General features: G+C 31.7%; 1 protein-coding gene across 9 annotated transcripts in view; it reads left to right on the plus strand.

Annotated features, from left to right (window-relative positions):
* Positions 1 to 26,193, plus strand: part of Rbp6 (RNA-binding protein 6) — a 752,769-nt gene that overhangs the window by 115,685 nt on the left and 610,891 nt on the right. For 6 of the 9 annotated variants that reach the window (XM_076395623.1, XM_076395619.1, XM_076395625.1 and 3 more), the window contains exons 2-3: positions 8,155 to 8,214; positions 8,765 to 8,849. In XM_076395623.1, the coding sequence (XP_076251738.1) occupies positions 8,155 to 8,214; positions 8,765 to 8,849 (145 nt within the window). The remainder of the gene's footprint in view (positions 1 to 8,154; positions 8,215 to 8,764; positions 8,850 to 26,193) is intronic. The other 3 variants (XM_076395624.1, XM_076395626.1, XM_076395622.1) reach the window with 1 other exon arrangement.

Consider the following 26,193-nt stretch of genomic DNA (forward strand, 5'->3'; position numbering starts at 1 on the left):
TATGCATCAAAATAAATTGGCTGCATTTTCAGTGATTTCGACAATTTTTCAGACGCGCCAACGGTAACATGCAGCAGTTTTCGTTCCAGCGCAGGAGAGAAGTCCAGCGGAATGGACGTTGATTTGAGGTCTATTTGAGAATTCGTTGCTGATGGTAATAGTCTATTTCCACTATCAGGACGATGTTATTGCTTCTTGGCTATTATATATCGTTGCAGTTAGACATGATCCATTTATATATTATCTTCATTTTTTACAATTTTAATATCGCTAGGGTTATGTGATATACGATATAGATGATTTGTTGATATTTTTTATATTAATATTGGTAATGGTATTAACGTCAGAGAATGTAAGAAGTTATACAAATTTAAAATACATGACTACGTTTAGTATATCTTAATATTATTATAATTTTTTTAAATATATTTTAAAGTCTCCTTTTTGCCAATGGGGGTTTATCTGGACTGGATCTACTTTTTACCGTAGGTTCCGAACCACGGTCCTCCGCATTTAGCTTACCGACTGGCGAGTGATCACCTTAGAAATCATCTCAGAAGACATCCGGACTTACCCAGCCAGGTTACTGTCGTGGCTGAGATCTTTTTCCTTGAGGGATTTTGCACTCTTGCCCGGGATACTCACAAATTTTATTTAAAATTCACACAATAAAAAGTGTCAAAATCATGAATTTACGACTATGCCCCATCAGGATTCGAACCGGCGATTATTCCAACTGCAGGTAGACCGTCCTGTCGCCTTTACTATTGCGCCAACCAAGCCGGCATTATAATTTTTGATAATTTATATGAACAAAAGCGCTATATAAACACGTATATGAGAATATATAACGTAGGTGCTGATACTATTGCAGAATAATTCAAATTATATTGTTTATTATATTAACTAAATATAATATAAAGATATAACTAAATATTGGTCCAAGTAATTAAAACATCATAAATAACAAACTGGATTGAAATGTTATTTATTTTAAGTGCGTATATGCTTAACTTGCCAATCATATATCATATATATGGTTGTTTCCTTGAGAGTAATAAATGTTACTTCCTTATTTATAAACAATTACTAGCCTCTATATTCTGAAATAGATGCATACTCGATTTTTCGTTTTAATTAGTTATCTATACATTTTTACTTTAGTCGTCATATATTTTTGGATACACTTGAAATATGAATTATTATTGCATTTCATCTCTATTAGATAATAATAAAGTAGCTCTAAAATGAAATACAAAAATGTCTTTCCTTTTCTTAATTAACTTTTAATTTTTTTTTCTATTTTATATTGATATATTTTTTCTCTCTTTGATTTGTATTTAATTTGAAATTATATTATCCCACGATATTCATTTTCTCGCTACTAACTTTAAAAACAGGTTTTTTTTCGAAAAAAAGTAATTACGTAAAGGAGTACAATACAAAATTGATTACGGTGTGGTAAAAATATTGGAAGACATATGGTGATATAGATGAAAAATTTATTATATGAAGACGCAGTCCAAATAGAATTCTGAGTTTATCGTTTTACTATTTTGGAAATCACGTGAATCAAAAGTACATTATTCCCACTTATTTCGTACACCATTTATATATTACATTACTTCCACTTTCTAGATAGTTCATTCATTTTTGCGTACATAAGAAAGTGGAAAACTGTATGATTTTATGAAGATTGCAACAAATAGTTCAATATTTTTTTCTCACTTGGTCCTCGAAATTGCTCATTTTTTCGTACACTATTCGCGTAAACTAAGCAACTAAGTACAGCGTCTCCTCTAGAGTCATGTATGAGATTTATATTAGGCTCGTAGAGAATTTATAGCCGTCGACAGTCTTCTTATAAACTCTATCACGGGCTTCGAAGTAAATAGCTACCATAACTTTCTTGGAAGGCGACAGAATTAAGTAGGTAAAAAGGAAAATATTACGGCGTTTGAAAAGCTTATAACAATTTATCAATTTATGCTTGCTACTGCTACTCGCGGAAAGAGAGCTAACCACGTACCTTATCTTGAAGGGGACATAATTTATATTTGTTGGGTTATGCGGCGCAATGGAGACGATTTTCTTTTTATCTTTAAAATATTCTCACCAAGATTAATATTTTACTTCCTAATTGCGCCCGTATATTTAGCGGTCTTCTCCCGGAACTGCCATAAATAACCCACTGTTACAGTTAACAAGTGCATTGTGTAACTCGCCATTTAATCACTCAAACATGATAAAAACTTTACGAGAGTTTCGATTTATCTCTGAAATATAATTAATGTAATCATCAAGCTGCAGTCAGAAGAATTTTCAATTTTAAAAATAAAATTAGTCTGTAGTAGGGTCAAAAGATAATTTTCATGAATACGGATTTATTTCAAGTTAAACGTTACTAGAGTTTAAACTGGTTTAATTTCCTGGTGAATGATAAAACATTACAATTAGTTAAAATGTTAAATTCTTCTGAAAAATATATCGCTTGTTTAAATCAATATTTTTTCACCACCTTTTTTGGCTCTAATAATGTTAAAGTTTCCGGAAATATAAATGTTCCGCTAACATGTATTATAATGTAATTATTAGCATTAACAAAACATTAAGTGTAACTGTATTCTGATCATTTTCACTTTGGAAAGGTATTTACTGCGAAAAATTGGTACAATGTATAATTAAAATATTTTTCACCATAATCTATAAGTTTTTACAATGTTTCTGACAACATTACAATACTGTTCGATCGACCGATTTTGGTCAAACAGTCATTCATTTTTGCAATTTTCAACCTCTTTGCCAACCAAACTACACTATGTAGATCTAAACAATTAGTAATTAAAAGGTGCTATGGCTGATAAGTGGGTGGGGTAGATTTCTATCCTATTCCTTCCTAATCAACCAGGAACAATGAATATGTCACAACTCTTACAATGTGCGTCCAAACGTTGGCATACAGGACGATGCTATTGCTGTCTTTTTTAATAAGACGGTATTAATTGCCTTCCCTTTCCGTTTTCCATAGTAAAATATAGATAGTGGATATCTATAGTAAAAGTTTTATTCAGTTTCAGTCACTCTTATCACCTTATATCTTACTAATCCAAGCTTTGAGGCCATAAATATTCCCGTTTAGATTCCGACGTGAAGAGCTCTGCTGGAGTCATTTTGGAGAGATTTTTTATTCGAGGTTATCATAGAGAATGAAATGAGCGATGTTAAAATACTTTCAAGTAGCATTTTCGGTCAATTCATGTGGGTTCCTCCTCACAAAGTTCTCGAATTGTGTTTTTACCCGGGAAGCCTTGCAATTTTGCTAATTAAGCTTTTTTGATATTCTGGGCCCTTCTATCTGATTTCTGACATCAATATCATGAAACTTAAATCATTGAAATTAAAACTAACAATTAAAGTATGAAGGGACAACATCACCATCATTTTCTAAAAATATTTTATGGGCTGCAGCGGTAGATTTCTTCAAATAAAACGACAGAAGTAATTAAGCTTATGATTAGCTTCTGCGTAAGTTTTAAAACTCAATAATACTAAAACTGTTTATGTGGTGATTTCAATACCACCGAATTTAACAATTGTTCAGGTTTATACTTTTTTACCAATAGATATCACTAATCAAAATACATTCAACTGTATAATATGTAGAACAAAGTCGTTCGATTTCATTGTATATTAATTCCTTTTTGAAAATTAGATGAGTGAATTTTTCGTTTATAATAGAATTATACTATAGCGGTAGTATAGTTAGTATCACACACGATGCTAATTCTTGCTATTTAAATTATTTTAAATAAATAAATAATGTGTTTTGTCCCTAAATATACTAATCTTAATTTATCATAAAATAATATTAAATAAGTGTAGATAATAATGAAAAAACGTTATTATTCTAATCTATTGTTTCTAAAAAAATATTAATTATTCGCCAGTTAGTGCCCGTCGAATGTAAATGGAATAATATTCCTTTAAAATCTCGGTAAATGGACGAGTAATAGGGTTCTATCGCTAAATCGGCTAAATTCTTTGAAAACCTCGGGCGAATCGGGGAATTTCTACATTCTATTGAATTCTAGCAGTTATATGTTTGGTTTATTGTCTTGTGTCCACTGCAGCAGCTCAGTTATTTCCAATAAAATGCTTAATATTGCAATACTTGTCATGTGCAGATTTTCCAACAGGACGTAATATTGGTGCAGTTTGCTAGCTTTCTTTTTTTTTCATAATAACTATTGTCCACTTATTGTTGAAATTTTTGCATTCTCGTTTATAATTAGAAGTACAAGAAAATTCATTAGAACTGAATTGATTGTTACAGGGACGATGGATAATTTTAATCTTTTTAAGCTTAAAGATTATTGTTTATAAAAAGCTTTTTGAAGAACTTTCAAAATTTAAAATTTTAGGACGGTAAATATGTAACTAAAAATCTTTACTGTTCATTATTTTTAACAACGTATCTAATTTGTAGTTCTATCTAACGCTTTAATTGTTATCGCTGAAATTAGCCGAGTTGAAAATAAAACAAACATATATATTGTTTGTTTTTTTATAAAACCAGTTGGCTATATGGTTCATAAATGACTACCTACAGCCAGAACAGTCATATAAGGGATATTTTCTAACAAGTTATTACTTAACGGGATTGAGACTTAGGAATCACTACGGATAGAAAACTAATGAAAAGGTTTTCTGGGAAATGCACAGCCAGGCTACACCTCCAAGGAAACCTAGATGTTCTGGACTTTTGTAGGTTCTGGACTACAGTGCATCTGAACTCACAAATATTAGGAATAAATTTATGTTTGGTTTCATAGACCAGTTTTAGTATAGAATTAAATTTAAAATTATATAAACATCGCTAAACCATAATATTTCTGCCATAATATTTCGTATATTAGATATTAAACTCTCATTTAGTTAAGCGACCCCAAACTTTATTCTCTAATCTGAATTATCTAACCCATACTATTCATACTTGCTTTAGTACAATAATAAAACCTTTCCATTGATCATAGCAGTAGTCCAAGTGCTCTATTGCAAATTATCTTTACAAAATAACGAATTGTTAGTTTTAATATACTTACCATCATTGAAAAATTAATTTATATCTTTCATTATTGTTTTACTAAGGTTTGACTAGTAATTCATTTCAGTAAAAAAAAACTTTTGTCACATGTAACATTTATGTCGTTTAGTCGTAATATTTTATTACATTTATATTAATATATACCATGTTTTAATATTTTTATAGTAGTATAGAAGCATTCATATTGGAATAAAAAGTGAAATGTATATATTCGGATAGAGTCGTACATAATTCATGTCCATATAAAGATAACTGGAAATTTGTATAACATTGGACGCTAATGTTAATATATGGACTATAAATTTTGTCAGAGTCAACCCGCTATTCACCTCCTTCTACTTCGCATATCCGTATAAGATTCATGCTCAGGTAAGCACGTATACTTGTGCAGCAAACCCATCAACTTACGGTAAAAAATGGCCGGTTTTTCTTTGTTTTGTGTGGTATTAACACGAAAGACGTTTTAGAATTCTCTTTTATTGAATGGCTTTCAATAAAACTTGAGCACCTTAGAAACTAGTGACATATCTCTATCGTAGTTTACCACCAATTTTTTTTTATTCTCGAAATTTTATTTATCCTACTTTTAATTCAGCCCAGAAAAAAGCAATAGAAAACGTATCTATTTTAATAATCCAAGAATATCGTATGTTGATTCCTGGTGAGGGTAAAATTGGGGCGCTATCCTTATTAAAATTCGTGGGGTGATGTGTTTTACCCTAAAGATTATAATAACTGAGCGGAATAACGTTGTATGTCATCCGAAAACCCTTACAAAATTGGAAGTTTTATGAATTAAATATTTTACTACGGTTATTTTCCTATAAGGAAAATGTACACAGCAAACTTTTTTATTTGTATATTATAAAAAAATGTTTAGTTTTAGTATCATTTTAGTTAAATACTTGTTTTATATATGACTTAAATTATTTTCCATATTATATATAAGTAAATTTTACATCCAGGCGTTCGTTATAGTTTTTCTGTAACATGAGAACAGGGAGACATTAGATTAATTTACTTACTCTAACTTTTTTTATAACTTCTAACGTTTAGTACAATCTTAATCTACAATTAATTTATGACTACTTTTTCTATGTACTTGGATTGATTAACAAGCAAGACGAGTGCGAGAAAATATATCAGTATGTATTCCTCAATAATAAAATTATAACAACTTATAGCTGTTGTTTACACTAAAGGTATACACTTTATATAAGTTTGTATGGTTTTGTTCGCTTCAATCTCTTGACATTCTGCTCGCAGTCCAGCAGTTGTATTGCTTCCACGTTAGTCTTATTTAGTAATCAATATTCTTTCGTGTTTCAAGGCGAAATCTTGGATGACTTCGCAAATACATTTGATTTCTAGGTCATCATGCAGTTTTTCGTTGGTTACGCAGCGATAGGCATTGGTCATCAATCGAAGGACTTTGTTTTGACAGCGCTGTATGATTAACTGATTTGAATTTTTAGTGCAACCCCATATTTGCACCCCATAGGTCCAAATTGGCTTTGTAATTGTATTATAGATCAACCTCTTTGATTTTAGATCAAGTTGGGAGTATCTTCTGACTAACCAGTATAGTTGTTTTATTTTGGTTCTAATGTGTTTTGTTTTTTGTCTAACGTGATGTTTCCAATTTAATCTACGGTCAAGATGGATTCCAAGGTATTTAGCTGATTCTGCTTGAGGAATCGGGTATCCATTACTTAGTTTTAATATTTTTTCGTTTTTTATAAGTTAGCTATATTACGCTAATTCAGTGATATTCAAGAATTGTCTCGGTCTACGTAATTGTTTCTATGATATCTGGATGCATCCACAATATTTAACAGTGCCTTATACTGAAACAGTTGTATTATATTAATATTACTTCTCGCAGAACATAACTTCTCCATAACTGAATGCCATACGTCGATATAAGTGTTAGCAACTGTTTATAGCAATTTATTATGTACGGAAAATTTAGATATGTCCGGCATCCTTTAACAATCTATCCAATAAAACAGCCAATGCACGTTATTAAAATATAATACGTCAGCATGCCACAATGTTGCCGCATTAATTTAACGATAACGAATTTTTTTACAATATTTGCCAGCCTTTAATATCTAATTAGTATCACTAAAGTTTTGAAGTTTTTTTCTGCTAACTATCTGCTACTACCTCTTCTAAAACCTTTAACTAATATTCTTTATTGGACATTAGATTGCCAGTAACAACGGCGACCAATTAAGTCGCTAGTTAAAAACCTTTAATAACACTTCTATTTAAAGCTCTAATTATTTTTTATTTATAATAAAATGAGCGCCAAAGAACATTTATACACGGTATATTTCACGATACAGTTCTCCTACCACGACCTACTAGCAATTTTCTGTTATTGTTTATAAACAGAAATAGATAATATAATAAGGAACAACGGTTAAAGCCAGTAGTCAGGCTGGGTAAGACCGGATGTTCTATATGATAATTGTACGTTGGTCACTTGCTAATTGGTTATCTGAGTCCCAAGAACCGTGGTTTGGAGAACACTTTAAGTAGTATATACAGTGCAGGTATATTCTGGTTGGAAAAATTATACCTGTCAGAAAATGTGTTTAAAAAAAGAGGGTGTGAAACGTAATTAGAAATAATCAACTCTTAAAACAAATATAAGTTATATATATATATATATATATATATATATATATATATATATATTCACATCTACATGTTTTTACTATAACTTTTTTGTCCTTCTATTAACTTTATCATATATAGGCCATTTTTATGAATTAGTATTACAGTAATTATAGTTTTTATATATATAATAAAAATAATTTCTATATATATATTATATTGTAGTCTACATTTCAATAATTATAATATGGTAAAAGATATTTGAAAACATTTTGTCCCACATTTAAAATGCCGTTTACCGTTATCCATTAGAGTAGTTAGCTTTGTAGTTATCCACATTAGACTAGATAAAAACCCATAGTAGTTCCGCACATGTGAAAGTTAATACCAAAGAGGGGGTTGTCAAGTGAGTTGATCTCTTTCAGCGGCAGCGTCTGTTTCGCTTCAGGCGTGCAGGACAGCGGCCCCGTGGTGTGCACCCCCAGGTACGTTGAAGGTCATCGACAGTGTGCTAGTTGTAATCTTCCTTGACAGCTTGGAGTTGATTGAGGAAGACGGAACAAAAAGCCGATCAATAAAGTATTATTTGTAAATCAACTTCAACCTTTCAAATAAAAACGGTTTTTAATTATTAAGAAGATATCTGCAACTCATCATTCATTGGTCGGGTATAGAACGACACCAGTAGATTATTATTATTTTTTTATTTATCCTGGTCCAATCATTCACCCATAACAGTAGTATCGTTAATACTTTTGCAGTGCTGTCTTTCTTCTGAAGATATTGATAAACTCAACAAATCTGTCACTGAATGGTCAATCATCTAGTATCATTTCATACTGTATACATTAGTTAATCTATCACACAATTATGTAGAAAGAGCAATCCTTATTTTTTGTAGTAACCTATAAAGCATCTTAGAGAAGTGACGTTTAAATAATGAACGGATGATTTTTGAAAGACTCTCAGTAGATATCTTCACGTGGAATATAAAGTAGATCCGTGTAAACTTTTATGTTTTCTGTCTGCTTTTAGGGGATTTGGATTTATCACTTTCACCGACCCATCCAGCGTAGATAAGGTATTAGCCCAGGGATCACATGAGTTAGATGGAAAAAAGGTAAGGTTTTTATTAATATTTATAGTCCTATATACTAAATAATAAAAATATATAGTACCGTAATTTAATATCACATATTACGTTACAGATACGAATATACCATTTAAATAAATGAATAAATGTTCCTTTTTAAATTACCTGTCTATTTTAATATAACATTAAATTTGATTCAAAAGAAAATTCTTATTAAATATTTAAAAATAATGTTTAGGTATTTTTATAATTTGTTGAATTATTTCTTGAATTATTTATTTAAGAAAACAGTACCTCACAGAAATTAATATAAATTATTACACGTAATTTTTTGTCATTTATTTTTCTAATTCGAGTATATTGAACATAATATCATGTGTTGTGATACACATTTACTGTCTTAAGTATATTCGTCAAAATTATTGATTCATATTTAGTTTAAATGAATACTTTTCATAAAAAAATTTGCACATGAAATTTAATCCCCTTATATATTCCCTTTTATAAGCCTTTAGTAACTAACTTCCTAATAGGGAACTTACTTTCTGGTTCATTAAATATTTTGGTTTGAAAATCCGAGTTTATTATTTTATATTACATCACTTAATAATATGAATTATTTATATAGCATGATAGGTGTAATTATTTGTACATCTGTGGTGTCTAATTGATACTAAATACATACGCTGTATGTCCCTATAGATCCAATATCTATAAATTCAGTCTCAGACGAGACTCTAAACTAAAATTTATTTAAATGTTAGATATATATGGGCCTCCGAATTTATTTAATAGACAATAATTTGATTATTTCTATCATAACATACAACTAGATATGTCAGACCTGGAAGACAATGCTAGTAGAAGGACAAAACTTAATTGAGGCCAGAAAACATTATCTCAACGCATTACTTTCGAACAAGATCTATATCAAGAAAGGATACCTATTTACATATATTTAATATATTCAATTATGTTTATATTTGCGAGAATGCCTGAATTATTTGTGGCAAATGGTCTGTTTATTTAGCAGTAAATTTTTTTAATGAAACAATCTTAAAAATGAGTACATACAATTATTCTGGCTGAAATATCTAGCTCTAATTGTTACAGAAAACCTACTTGTTATTGAGAGCAACTTTTGAAGATACATATGTCTTTCTAGAACAATTTACATTTAACCAAAAATGGTTATTTATTTGTGTATTAGCTACTACTGCTGATTTAATCCTACATCAATCTAGCTAATGAATAATATTTTATACTTTTCTCAAATATATGACGGTCTTTAAATTTTCATTCGATTCTTCTATTTCTTGTATTTTAAAACCATTTTAATTCCATTTATAGTATAATATATTAAATCCGCCTCACTGATACTTGGTTTCATAATATGGAAAAACAGATTTAGTTATTGTATAAAGTCTATTTCATTATTCCAGATAAGTATGTTTTTACTTGATAAAACTGCGAGAGGGCCCATTCTTATCATAATCTCACGTTCATAATATATACGGCCTGGGGTTTTAATTTATGGCCATTTAAAATGAATTGATTTTTGTTCATGATAAAGTTTTTTAATAAATACGGAAACCATTCTGTCTAATGATCGTTAGGTTATAAATACTTGATGCTGACGTAATGTGGAATTATTTTATTGAACCTAAATATATGGAAAATATCAATAGATTTGTTTAACAGGTATTATTACTTGAAAAGTACAAATTACAGTCAACGGTTTGGGTATATGGCATTATATTAAATAGCTAGATATAACTATTTCCATAACATCTTTTAGGCTTCTTACTTGCTGGAAAATTATTATTACCGGCACGTAATTTACTTAGGGCGTAATTTATTTCATTACTTGACAGTCAAAAGGCACAGTCAAAACATTAGTCTATAGAAACCCCACGCAAGATTTTACTGATGACACACACATTACTGTTAAATCTTAACTTAAGCGGAAAGAGATGAAACCGGTGTATTAAAATATCTCCCAACTGTTGTCAGTTATGAGAATAATTATATCAAACGAAATATAAAGTTGGGAAACTTCCAAAACAAATTTACAACATCGTATTATTACTGTCCTAGGAGACATGGAGTTTCGCATTTTCTTTCTCGAAATTCGTCGTCCGAAGAAGGAGAAAGAGAGAGAGAGAGGCAGAGAGAGAGAGAGAGAGAGAGAGAGAAAAAGGAAAAAATGAGAAAACGATAAATCGCAGGCATACGCAAAACGCTTTTCGTCCGTGACACTGGCTTGTTTGCAAGTGAAATTTATGACACCCTCCCCCTTTCGTCACAAATCAGTCAGAAGAAAATACCTCCTTTAGCCGTAAATACGATGGGGACATGCCTTATAAATAACGTTAGTTTACGTTACTTTGAAGCTTGCGTTTAAAATTGTATAAAGTATAAGGTGAAGTCAGAGCCGTAGATTGTCACATTAATAAGAAACTAAATTTAAATTTAATTTAAACGCCCCAAAGCCGATCCTTTTAAATCGATATTTTCTTCATCGTAACCAAGAATTAACAAAATAAATAAGGCCGTAAATGCGAAAGGATTGTTCAGCTCATTCCTGGACATATCTCATTCTTTTGACAAAGTATGCCATACAGGGTTGCAAGTTAAATTGAAGGAGATCCTCCCACCTCACATCATTTTATTTACTAAAATCTTCTGTCACCACAGTCATTTCACTTTTTAGTAAGAAGATGAAGAATGAATTATATCCAATATATTCAGTACTACTCTCTGAGTCTACATATTAGAAAATTCACTACTCTGGGAATATATGCAGACAACACAACAATCTCAGCATCTCACAAAAATCCAACAACAGCATCAAGGAACCTTTTAGCATGCCTTGATAAAATACAGCTGTGGATAAAGTCATCACGTATTAAAGCAAATTAAGCAAAATCTACCGATGCCCAGGTAATATTTACTTTACGTAGAAGAACATGCCCGCCAGTGAGTATCAATAATTGTCAAGTTGACCAAGCCACGGACGCAAATATCTTGGTATGTATTGGTCCGACGCCTAACTTGGAAGAAGCACATATTTGCTAAATGCTTATTAAAACAACTTATACATAAGCCATATCAAATGTATTAGATTACCGGATGCAAATCGAAGTTATCATTAGATAACTATGTATATAGATATTGGTATTAATCATTAAACAATGGTTCCCAAACAGAGTGTTGCGTGCCATTGTCAATGCTCCGCACTATTCTCTAATTAAAGCTATACTACGCGATAACCCATGACGAGTATAATTCAAGATATTTGTATTAATTATTTTAAAAGAGTGTTGGTACACTCTAGCATACTCGCTTATCAGCTAAATGTGTAACGTGATGGTGGAGTGCATAAAGTAAAATGTTTGACGCCATCCGATTTGGTTAAGATAATATTTTACCCAGGAAGTGATTTTCTAAACCATTCCAATATAATTCAGTGATCAGTGATCATAATTGAGCGCAGCAATTTCAATAAAAAAATCGTAATTTTATCAATTAGGAATATTATACATACTTCTGAGATATCGCTGTAAAAAAACTTTATAAAGAATATTTCGTAATGGGCCTTGTATCTTTAAGAAACTGGAGAAATTGTGGGTACTCCAGACTATACTGTGAATGTGTCAAATTTTCCTAGCCAATCTTACTCAATTTTTGTGTTGTCGCGATATAAAATATAAAACAAGGACTAATTAACTATGGGTGTTTTTTTAATGACATTATTAGTTGATAGTAGATAATAATGGTTTTCTTTCTGCTTTGTAACCGTTTATGAAGTTTGTCCGGGCTTTGGTTCCGTAGCGATATGTTGAGATAAAATATGCCGATTTGCCTCAATATATTTAAAAAAAAAATACGCGCAGCATTTAATAGTCGGAAAATATTTATATTGTGACTCTTCCTAATAATATTGAATAGAATAATATTGAATATTGAATCAGATTCTTAATTTCCAGTATATTAAGGCCGAAAAAAATACACAATAAATGAGATAAAATTATTGAAAATCCCAGTTGATTTGACGGCTTGACAAGAGTATAACTTCCGAATATCACAGAGATCAAAGGCGATAATATTATCTGGAAGGATTTTGAGAAAATCATCAAAGCTGCAAGAACGGACTTCCCAAATCGGGCACCCATTCATCAATAAAGTCACCTGATTGGCAAATGAAGCAAAGAAAGCTGCCCACGCAAAGAACAGCACAGGATTAGCAAGCATACTGAAAGATAGATTAGCGAAAATATAGTCTCAGCGTGAAAGAGCCCGTCCTTCAATGAGCTTCAGGCAAATTTTAAGAAAAAATAACACAAGTAAAGGAGAACAAGATATGTATTGACTACTGTGCTTACGCCAGAGGAGGGCAGAAGGTATTTAAAAAATCCATGGAATTAGTGGAAAAACCGGGAAGCTTTTCATGACCCGACCCAATACAATGCTCAAACGATGGCAGAAATAGTTAACTAATTATTTCAAATGAAGAGTTCAAAAATCGAGCTATTCCAGCAGCCCCTATAACACAAATGCAAATCTCCAAATGGTTGGAGAAATTGAAGAAGCGATAAAAAATGAATGGACTGATGACATAGCGACTAAGTCTTAAAAATCAACTCAGTATGTCTGGCACCATGACTCACCATTTTCTCAAAGAAAATTATAATGGATAAAAAGGAATTTCGCGTGTTGATAAAATATTACTTTTTGAAAAGGTATTTACCCACGAAAACATTTAAACAATCGCCAAAATGATTTTGAATGACCGTAAATTGAAATTAAATGAAATAGGAGACACTCTAAAGATATCAACTGAACGTGTGCATCATATCATTCGAATATTTGGGTATGAAAAAGCTCTATGCAAAGTGGATGTCGTGCTAGCTCACTTTTGACCAAAAACAACGACGTGTTGATGATTCGGAGCAGCGTTTGAAGATGATCAAGCGTAATCAACCCGAGTTTTTGCGTCGATCTGCGGCAATGGATGAAACATGGCTCCATTCGAAGTCCAATCGACCGAGTGGACTGCACACGATGAAAACACTCCAAAGCGTGGAAAAACGCAACAGTCGGCTGGCGAGGTTATGGCGTCTGTATTTTAGGATGCGTATGGAATAATTTTCATTGACTAAATTGAAAAGGAAGGACTATGAACAGCGACTATCACATAGCGTTATTGGATCGTTTGAAGGACTAAATCGCCGAAAACGGCCGCATTTAAAGAAAAAGATAGTGTTGCTTCACCAAAACAATACACCGTGTTACAAGTCAGTGAATACGATGGCAAAAATCCATGAATTGGTCTTCGAAGTGCTTTCTCATCCACCATATTCTCCAGATCTGGCCCCCAGCTACTATTTCCTGTTCTCAAATCTCAAAAGAATGCTCGCTGGGTAGAAATGTTCGTCGAATGAAGAGGTGATCGCCGAAACTTAGGCCTATTTTGAAGCAAAGGACAAATCGTACTACAGAAATGGTATCGAAGGGTCGCTATAATCAATATCACTCTTGAAGGGAATTATATTGAATAAAAAAACTAATTTTGCTAAAAAAATATGTTTTACTATGGTAGGCCGGGGACATTTCAGTTGAACTCTTATATTTATAATATTGAAAAATAATAGTTAAAGCACGCCAATGCTAGGTTCAGAAATAGTCAACCCCTCTGCCCCTCCCGCCCTAACATACGTAATCATTCCTAGTGTCGTATCAAGTTCACTGCGCTAAAACATTTCATTCGGGAACGCGGAATTTATTTGAACAAAGCACGCCTCGTCGAGGGACTTTTAATGGAACCGAACTGCGCCGAAAATTGCCGAAAGGTCAGTGACATAATGACCAATTCCATATAAGAAAAAGCCAGGTCAGTCGTTGACGTACGGATGTGTATTGGGGTGTATCACGAATGCGAAGGATTCGTGTTCGTCAGGTATAAATATCACCATTTTATTTTTCGTTCCGTCCATTCTTTTACGCAAACTCACTGGACTTGGTCGGAATCGGGTCTTAATAGTATTGTTTTATTCGCAATTTATTCGTATATGATTAGATTTTCTTTTAAGGCTTATTTGCATAATGGGCTTTGTCAATGTTGCATTGATTTGAATAATATTTAGATAAATAAGCGTTTCTGTTGTGTAACGCTCGGGGTATTTAATGCTGAGAACGCCTCGCAGAACTCTTGTTTAAGGCATCACGATAGAATTAATAGTGTTTGGTGAAAATACGGATATTTTTTTAAGATAGATATATTTTTTCGTTTTTGTAGGCGTGTGCGTGCTATAACAAGATAAATTATCGCTTTATTCTAACGAAAAAAGCAATTATTTAGACAGTAATAAATGTTTCTTTAAATATGTACAGTGTATCAGTGGCATTCGATCTTTTATAAGTGTTTTAGACAAGTAAAATTGTACTAAAAATATACACTGATGTTCTGGAAAGAATTTTCAATTAAATAACCGATTTAGTTATCTCTGTTTATGAATATTGAATAAAGAAAGAAATTGATATAATAGTTCCCTATAAGCAAGGGTGAATTTTATGCCAATTATTAACATCATCATGTTCTTATTAAAATTTTATACAAATCGAGTACTATCACAATCTGTTTCACTGTTACTTTCTCTGATTCCATTAATAACTCTTTCTAAAGTATTGATTATTTTTACTATAGCTTATTAACTATATAATCTATGAAATAATATATATTGTATGTAAAAATATTCGGGTATCTACATGGTGGACCTAGCGTAATAGTATTGAGAAATGGAACAAAATACCAAGATTTTTGTCCAACTAACTTAAGGGATGATGAATGATGTTCCAAGGCAGAATAAATTCAAGTATTTTCAAATATATTCATATCGATCACGGCAGGATGTATAGTGTATATCTTTTTCATCTATTAACTTATATTCCTTACGGTCACCTGAATTCAGCTTATCGACTGGCGAGTGACTCATTGACTTCGAGATAATCTCAGAAGATATCCAGTTTTAAAAAACTTGGTTATTGGCGCGAATGGGATCATTTTCCTTGTTGGATTTTACACTTTAACTATAACTTTATTGGTCTTAAGGATAAACAAATTTAGAAACAATCGCAAAGATATAGTTAGTGTCGAGACCTAGTAGGATCGAACCCTCGATCGAACCTATCCCAACAGTAGGAGGACCGTCTTGTTGCCTGACCACTACGCCCACCAGCCAGTCACTTCTTCATTCTTATTTAAATTTTCGAATTATTCGAAAGAGTGCACTTCCAAGGTGGTCCCATTGGAACGAAGTCAGGATCTGATGGCGGAATCCATGGAAATCGAGGGAAAACCTCAAATTTCAAAGGCTCTTTTTTTCAGTTTTCACATGTTTTTTATATATGATAATATATATAATATATTATATAATATAATGTATATATTATAATATAATGCACAGAGTAAGCGGTAGTTGAAGGGGCATTAATATACAAAATTTGCAAATTGCTTTCGCGGAATTACTGCCTACTACTGGAAACATATCTTTTCGAAAGAAGATTTATAGTCCCGCATGAAGGGGCATTCTCTACACTTAAACTTATTTCGGTTGGAACTCCACAGGGTAGTATCTTGGGACCTCGCCTATATCTCCTCTATACTGCTGATTCCCAGTAACAAAGGAACAATACTTGAAACTTTTGCTGACAATACATTTATCATGGCAAAACCTGTATCTCTGTCTAAATATATAGAAAAAGTACACGTAGCGGTCAACAAGATCTACAAATCGACTAGAGACTGTAAAATATAGCTTAATAGCTACGAATCTGTCATGTCAATTTTGCGTTTCGGTAAAATGACAAAAAACCTGATTATATCACATGACGGATACCCGATTCCTCAAGCATTATCAGCCAAATACCTCGGAATATATCTCGATGGTAGGTTAAACTGGAAATATCATGTTAGACAAAAAGCAGAGCAGATCGGACTCAAAGCTAAGCAGCTGTATTGGTTAGTTAGAAGAAAGTCTCAACTTATCAACTAGTAATCCAACATACCCAAAAAAAAGTTGTACAATTAATTAACAATGCTTATCGTGACGTAGCCAACGAAGAGCTACATTATGACCTGGAAATCAAATGGATACACAAAGTAATATAAGGTTTCACCTTAAAACATGAAATAAGGTTGCTAAATCGCAGCAACGTGGGAATAATACAGCTACTGGACAACACGCAGAAAACCAAACCATACGAATTTGTTTAATGTCTAAGTTTATTTTTAACTTTTGCTTAAACAAATTGGAAGTATTAGTGTTAATCCCGTACTCACTTTGCTTGTGTAATAATGCAACTACAGCAGAACAGTAGTAATAAATTAATTTATAAATTCAGATTGTACTAGGCATATCTAATGTTAGATGTAATTAATTAAAAAAATTAAACATTTCCCAATGTTATTTCTGAATAAAACGATCCGTTTTTGCTCGACACTATATATTTAATATTAATATATTTATTAATCATAAGCACAGTGGGGAAATAGGTACACACTTCAAAAATAAACCACTTGATATCCTATCCGTTACATGTTTTATGGGAATATATAAGTTTTATATTTATAAATCAATCAATTGCAGAGCAATTTACTGGTTATCCAACAAAATATGAACAACGATATCGTTTACTCGTCACCTCAGTATAGTTTTCGTTAGAATTAGCGCGGCTTATATAGTATCTCATAGATTTACGTAGCTCAATCAATAGTTCCTTTTCCGTACATGAATTATCGCTTAAGCAGCACAGCGTAAATGATTTTCTGTCGCGCGTTATCGCGAATAATTAGTGGATTTCTGACGATACAAAGAGGATCTCTTGTCGAGACTGCGACACAATAGCAAATGGAACGGGAATAATTCCGTCTAGGAGATAAGACAATCGCGGCCCGATTGTCTTAATCAAAAGTGTAGCCTTTGCCTCGTCGGGAGAGCCCTTCGATTTTTCTTCGTCGTCTACGAAGATAAAGGAGTTTCATGATTAGTGTAGTGTCAGCGGAACGTCGGTCCGCGCTAATTATTTCGTAAAGTCGGCTGTTTTGTCACGGATACTCATTCTTCTCGACGGTATAAGGGTGTCCTCGTCGAAGAAATCGCCCGAGAAGTGTTTTTGCCAGCGAAAGAAAAAGGAACCGGCGCTGTACAAACAAGACATACAAAGGGGACCCCTTCGAATTTAATGATTAAAATGTATTTATTCAAAATTAGTATATTGTTCTTTAATTGCCAGACATTTAATTATATCTTGGGCCTAAGCGGCATACAAACATCTCGTTAAAATCCGGAGGGTGAAAGATATATATTCCCCTGTATTTTTTCTCATCTTTATTATATACTGATCATTACTTGTAGGTTAAAGTAATTACTCTAGTTAACTAAATGTATAAAAAACAATTGTCAATATAAGAAAATGTCGAATTTAATATACATTTTTATGCAAACACGCTTTGGTAAATCTTATATTCTAATTTCAAATGTTACATGTCAGTGACCTTATTAAAACTACATCAATTCTATTTGGCTAATAAAAGAAGCAACGTTATTTGTCATTAATTCAGTATTTGTAATATCTACATGGTCACGGTTCCGAATTCCGTCAGAGCACATTGATAAAGGTAATTATCCATAGACATCTAATTATATAGTATTTTATTTAGTAATAGTAGTATGTGGATTTATAATTATAAACTTGCTACCATAGGTTAGATATGATCGGATTATGATCATGAATTATGATTATGATGAGAATTATGATAATATGACTGGTCAAAGTTACTCTGTAAGCTAAATGTTGAGGACTGTGATTCGGAATCCACGTTAAACGATACGTGTTATTAAATATATTAATATTTTAAAGTAACTAAAATTTTATTCCCTTATTGTAATTATTCCATAAAACATATTCTATTTGGAATAGTAATTTTAACTATTACTAAGAAACTACTACTACTTAGAGAATTTCAATGTGTTGCTGTATTGTAGATATTACATGTTCTAGTTAAATTCAGATAAAATTAATATTAGGAGTGATACTTAAGTGATTATAAGTTATTTTTAATAGTTATCCTTACTAATACTTGTTACCTTTTTGGCACCCTCGGGGGAGTTTGAAATTATCTTTTATATGATATAAGTTGTAATTAATTATTTTAATTTTTATTATTTTAAAATATAAAAAAACTGCTAACTTAATTGTGCTTCACTACGTACCAAACATAAAATATATATTTGATAAGCAGTATCTTTAATTATCAACAGTATTCAATAACTTAAGTAAAATTCGTTGAACATTTAAATGTCTGGTAATTGGGTAATGGGCAATTAAATAATTCGAAAATACACTTACCTCTATCAAATAATCCGCATGTCATAGAAACATTATATTGTGAAAGATAATAATTAACTATCCCTGTTTTATGTTAGATTTTCAGATTTTTTTCGGTTCTTTACTTGTTGGAAATGAAATTTTCTTTTTGCAGTCATTTTCATTTCATTTTGATATTCAAAAGTCTAGTTCGGATACTTTTTTTATTAATAAGCTTAGTACCTAATTTAGAAACATAAGGTAGACAAATATCAATCACTACAATATGAAAGCGACTTATACAATAAAATATAAATAGTCTACTATTATTAAATATTTGTTATGGAACTGCAACATTCTTACCATTGGTGCCGTTTTAATCAATCCAGAATTTACAACTCCAGTAATTTTGAAATTATTATGATTCGCGAGTACTTTCTAAATTTAATTAACTTTTTACTTTTTAATCAAAAGTATCATTTCGATGTAGTTGTCTGTAATTCTGGATAACAAACATAAACAATAACTAATTAATTTTATTGAAGCAATCATTAAAATAAAAATGTCCTGAATTTAAACCAGTGTTTAAAAGTACAAAAATATGCTGCAATTTCATATATTATCCTCCATACTCATCATATTCGCGTATCCATTGTTACCTCAACATTCACCAAATATTGGCCTGTTTGCTTATTTCTATTAATAATAGACGACCTATCTACATAATACTGAGGTATTTATGGAAATAGGAAAAATGCATTGCAAATGCTGCATTGGCATCTTTAATACATTTACTACCGTATTTTTAACAGCGTTTTTCCTAGTATCGCATGCTTACACAATCATTACAATCATAAAAAAATCCAATATACTTCATCTCGCAAGATTGCTGTGGAATTAAACATCATTAAACATAAACAACCAAGTACAAAAACCTTGAATACCAGAAGAAGCTCAATATTTCAATTCTACATGAGTTTACAATCCATCCATACTGTACCGAAACAAAATCGAAGTTTTGATGAATATGAAGCAATAATGTTGAAAGAAGATCGTGATCGAAGCCCATGAAACCTTCAGAAAAATTGTAAAGCCAAGAAAGACGGTGCTTGAAAAAATGTTTAATGGAATTTGAAAGTAATTGTTCATCACGAGTTACTTGAACCTGTTCAAATCATTAATTTGGCTTCGGACTAATTCAATTGAAGCAAATGAATAAAAGAAACTGATAGAAGAAGAAGACTAACATGAACTTTAACATATTTTATAATAATAACACATCTATAGTAACTTGAGTGGCAATATTTATAAGATATCGGTTCAGATGTTTGAATGCATCCTCCACAAAGCCCTGGTCTTGCTCCTTTCGATTACCATTTGTTCGAGTCTCTGCAAAACTCTTTTAATGGGGTAAAACTGATTTCTACAAGAGACTTGTAAAATTGGTTCAATTGTTAGCATTTCCAGCTATTTTTTACAAAAAAATGGAAAAAGCGATAATTCCGTATAATATTGTTATACTTAAAACGGTGTTTAGAATATAAATAAATTTGTATAAAACATGAAGAAAATTTAAATTACTTTTGCTCAACACACTATATATTAAATATGAGTTTTCTGGATTAGATCTATATATTTATCTATTACCTAACGTGGCGGAACAGTATGTTAGTGTTGACAACCAGTCTATTTTCTGATATACCAAAATGTTTTCTAAAATATTTCATCTTTGTTATAAAGAGATTGTGCAAATATTTGCAGCAAAGATAAATAGTGGGTATATGTTAAAAAGATCGCCGAAACACTTAGTATTAAATAACGATAGAAGCCTCTGAATAAACACCAAGAATATTTACAGCGGTACACTAATCAGCGTGCCATTAAATGTTTAAATGAATTTTAAAATATTTCAATAATTTGACTTTCCATTAACTTCCCCGGCGTTTTTATTAAAATCGTCTTAACGGGAGATTTTTTATTATGCTGTCATTTTTACTTTGGAGACATGCAAACGTTATTACGACATCTTGCGTATCCGAGCAAAGCAAAAACGAGAAAAATCTTTTGAAATATAATTGCGGTCCATTTTTCTCCCTCCCCAGCGACATCGAAATCCTACACCGTCTCATTATCTTACCTCCCGGTACTAAATTACCAAAATCTCATGAACTTTTCAAAACATCGCCGAAAATAAATTCCGTAATAAATATCGTGCCCGACGTCAGCCTTTTGCCCATTAGCCAAATAAAGTTTTTTCTCTACCGCATCAGCGTTTGTATTCTTGAAAGTTGAATAATTCGATTTGGTTGGATTCCATTTCATGCCAACGTAATTGGATAAAATAATAATTGCGATAGCGTTTCTGCTTTTCGGCTTGTTCCTGTTGTGTGCAGGAATTCACTCGTCCAGCAGCGCCACGGCACAACAGATTTCCTTCTCCGTTATGAAATAATTGCGTCGGAATACGGAATATAGTTTGCGGTGTTATATTGAAATAATTTATTTTCGGTTGAAATTTGCTTAGGTTGAAATCGGTCTTAGATGAGGTGAGGGCGTAATGACGAATTCGAAGTATCTTCAGGCCATTTAATCTCAACCTCATTTAACTAAAACTAGCTCTTTCTCATATTTTTATTACTTAACACATGATATTGAAATGTCAATGACACATCCCATTTATATTATCTCTTTTTTTATAACATAAGTTTTGTTATGATATCCAAGAGTCTTTATTAATGACGCTTGGCCATTACTAGGATGTCCAATAAGATCGTGGAACTTCATCTGTTTATCAAGAGTAGAACAAAAAATACGATATCACTCTCATATTTCATCTGTCATTTAAATATATTAAACGAAGTCGGATTAGTTACACCATTTATAACTCAAGAACATAATGAGATGAGAATGTATAAAATTTAGGTCCATCGTTATGGTTCGGAATCAAGAGAGAACGATTACGAGTATTGTGAATCAGTTTTTTGAGTTGCACAAATACTTTTGCTCATGGATTACCTCTCTTAACTGACAAAATACTAAACCAAAAATTGTTATGGTAGCCTTTCGAAATACGGATATTTTTTTAAGATAGATATATTTTTCGTTTTTGTAGGCGTGTGCGTGCTATAATAAGATAAATTATCGGTTTATTTTAACGAAAAAAGCAATTATTTAGACAGTAATAAATGTTTCTTTAAATATGTACAGTGTATCAGTGGCATTCGATCTTTTATAAGTGTTTTAGACAAGTAAAATTGTGCTAAAAATATACACTGATGTTCTTGAAAGAATTTTCGATTAAATAACCGATTTAGTTATCTCTGTTTATGAAAGAAATTGATATAATAGTTCCCTAAAAGCAAGGGTGAATTTAATGCCAGTTATTAACATCATCATGTTGTTATTAAAATTTTATACAAATCGAATTCTATCACAATCTGTTTCACTGTTACTTTCTCTGATTCCATTAATAACTCTTTCTAAAGTGTTGATTATTTTTACTATAGTTTATTTACTATATAATTTATGAAATAATATATATTGTATGTAAAAATATTCGGGTATCTACATGGTGGACCCAGCGTACTAGTAGTGAGAAATGGAACAAAATACCAATATTTTTGTCCAACTAACTTAAGGGATGATGAATGATGTTCCAAGGCAGAATGAATTCAAGTATTTTCAAATATATTCATATTGATCATAGCAGGATGTATAGTGTATATCTTTTTCATTTATCAATTTATATTCCTTACGGTCACCTGCATTCAGCTTATCGACTGGCGAGTGACTCATCGACTTCGAGATAATCTCAGTAGATATCCAGTTTTAAAAACCTTGGTTATTGGCGCGAATGGGATCATGTTCCTTGTTGGATTTTACACTTTAACTATAACTTTACTGGTCTTAAGGATAAACAAATTTAGAACCAATCGCAAACATATAGTTAGTGTCGAGACCTAGTAGGATCGAACCCTCGACTATCCCAACAGTAGGAGGACCGTCTTGTTGCTTGACCACTACGCCCACCAGCCAGTCACTTCTTCATTCTTATTTAAATTTTCGATATTTAAGAGGAACATTAAAATAGTTTCGGGGTCGTCTTGCTGTTTCGTGGTATTAGCAAAGCCTACCATCATCCTAAGATTCTATCTATGAACAACTTCAGAATTAGCTTGATACACCTTTCTGATATACAGCTTATCTTATTAAATTTATTCCTGTTCTATCTATTCTTCTGCCTTGTTTTACTATTAAGTGTACAAATAAGTATCTTATTTTCATCAAAAGTAAACGCAAACAGTTAATTTAAAACTGTCTATTTTAAATAATATTATAAGATTAACCATCTGTCAACTTTCACTCTTAAGCGGTCTGCATCATATAGTTTTTATTGTTTTTACGAATAGATCATCACACATCGTCAAATTGAAAGTTCAATAAATTGGAATTGATACACTTGTATCAAACATTAAATACAAACTGTCGTTATATAATTAAAAATGTGACTAATTGTTATATATAATATTTGGTCACGTCTTTTCAAAATGCGTTAAAATGTACACATAAACGATTAATGTGAGATCCTCACTCTATCTCTTCTGGAAGACGTTGCTTCTTATGACTATTATTTATTCCGAGTTATAACACCTGACCTAGCTCGTTACTTCATATGATAGTCCAAACATAGGAGAGGTTTTGTCAACCTAGGATACATATGATTCCTCAAAAATGAGGTAAAATCATAGTTAACGAAATTCTCTTATTCAAGACTTAGAGTTGCAAAAATCCCTCAAAACTTTTAGTATCCAGAAACTACAATCGTATAATGAAACTATCGAAAATGTATGAACATAAAGATATTGAGTACCTTTATATATATAAACAACACCAGTTTTTTCTTAATCTTTCTTCAGAGTTTAATCTTAATATTGTCTGCCGTAATTTAAAAAAGTTGCAAACTTAAGGATAATCTGATGGAGCCATGTTTGGTGAATATGTACCACAACGATTAAAGTAATGTCTATAAAAAATCAGATCAGTTAATAAAAAAAATATTTTTATTTTCTCAAGCATCACTTATGTTATTCTAAGTAATTATTACTCATCGCGCTTTTGCTAAAGGCAAGTAATTGGTAATAATAATAGTATTTTGGTTAGACATATAATATTGTCATTCCATTAGTCCTGGAATATATACAGTTGTAAGCTTACGTATATTGAAAAGAGGAAATTATTCTCTCTTTAATGAATTTGTTTTTTGCTGGCTTTTATTTTAGGAAAATAAATCATATAGCAACCAAGACGGGATTTATATCCGAAAATAAAACCCATTATACTACTGACCAATTCCAAACCTTTAATCGGTAGACCATCTAGCGAAAAAAAATTTCACCGAAGACGAAGAAGAAAAAAACGCATCGTCGTCTAAATTAAATTCTTTTGCTCTGTTTGAACAGGATATTATTTCAATTATTGAATCTCGTTATGCCACGTTTTCTTCGAAGATTTCGGCCGTATTACGTACCTCGAAAAATAGATTTTAATATTTATTCGTTACGCGATCCACTCAGCCTCGTCGATTACACGATAAAAATTAATTGAATTCAACCATCCAGTATCCGCGTCGGTTCGGTGAATTAACGGCTTTTACAGAATTATTGTATATCGAATTTCGAACGAAAATCTCATCGTTTTGGTGTCCGTTTAGGGGCTGCAGTGAATATTCCGTTGAAATTATGACTAACCCAGCGTTTTTCAGTTTCTCGGATTCTAAGTTTAGCGATATTTCGACCATTTATGCATGAAATGTGTTTTATGTGATATATCGATAGTTATTTTATACCATTTGTTACACCTTTATTTTACACCATAGCCCTGACTATTAACGTGATAAATACCAGGAAAGTTTTTTAAAAATAAAATGTTTAATATTAATACTTGGATGTTCCTTCTGAAGGAAATTATTGTTCATATTTTTATAGTTTCAGATCTTGATTCAATGAATATGGTTTAAGGTAAATGATGTGGCTCGGTGAATGGATGTAAAACTAAATGAAGCAGCGGTGTTTACATTATGTGACCGTTATTTATTGGCTATATAAAAAAATTTGAAAAATATAATTAGGTAAAGCGGATGGCAGCGGTGTTACCTGGAGACGAGGCTTGGGCACTCGATGGTGGCACGTCTAAACCAAACGAGGGTTGAGCACTGAAAGAATCGAAATACATTTCAATAACATCCCAGATAAACGTCTCGGGGTTGCCAGCTATTCGTTATCGGGTTCTAGTTGGCGCTGCTGGCACCCCGCCCGTGTTCAACATCTGGGATTATATTTCTGGGTATTTTATAGACCGTTATTCCACGATGTAAAATTCGACATGCCTCAAGGTCGCTACAACGGGTAGAATAAAATTTCGTATTACATAGCGGCTGAACATTATTTAGTAGTAAAACAAAATTTGATTGAAAATAGTAGTGACAATAAAACAGAAAAAACCTAGCAGAGCACCTTGTACACTTTGTGACTCGATGTTATCTTATCTTACGGCCACAACTGCTGATACCATTCGTGTACTTTTGTTGATATCACCATTTAATGTTTTTTTAAATAACATATATAATTTGAAATAGCAGAGGTTGGCTAGACCATTAATGTATTTTTTGTATTTTTATTTTATATATTTCTAACATTTAATTTACTTTAAGGAAAGGAAATGATTTATTGAATCGATTGCACAAACGAAACCATAACCGAAACCTTTAATTTTAAACACTTCACTCATATGGTAATTAATATTTTGAACATTTCAACTACCTGAAAATTTAGTGACAAAGCTAAATAAGTTCAGAGTCATTGATATACCTATATTACAAAAATTTAATTTATCAAACTAATACTACATCGAAAAATCAATAAATATCGAATAGTATTCCTAATTCAACAATATTCCTAATAGCTATAAACATTCAATGTTGTCTGTCTCTTGTAACTATAACAGT

The sequence above is a fragment of the Rhynchophorus ferrugineus genome, unplaced genomic scaffold, assembly GCF_030347505.1.
Source record: "Rhynchophorus ferrugineus isolate W39M unplaced genomic scaffold, kcgeb_rfMv2 rfM2, whole genome shotgun sequence".
NCBI lineage: Eukaryota > Metazoa > Arthropoda > Insecta > Coleoptera > Curculionidae > Rhynchophorus > Rhynchophorus ferrugineus.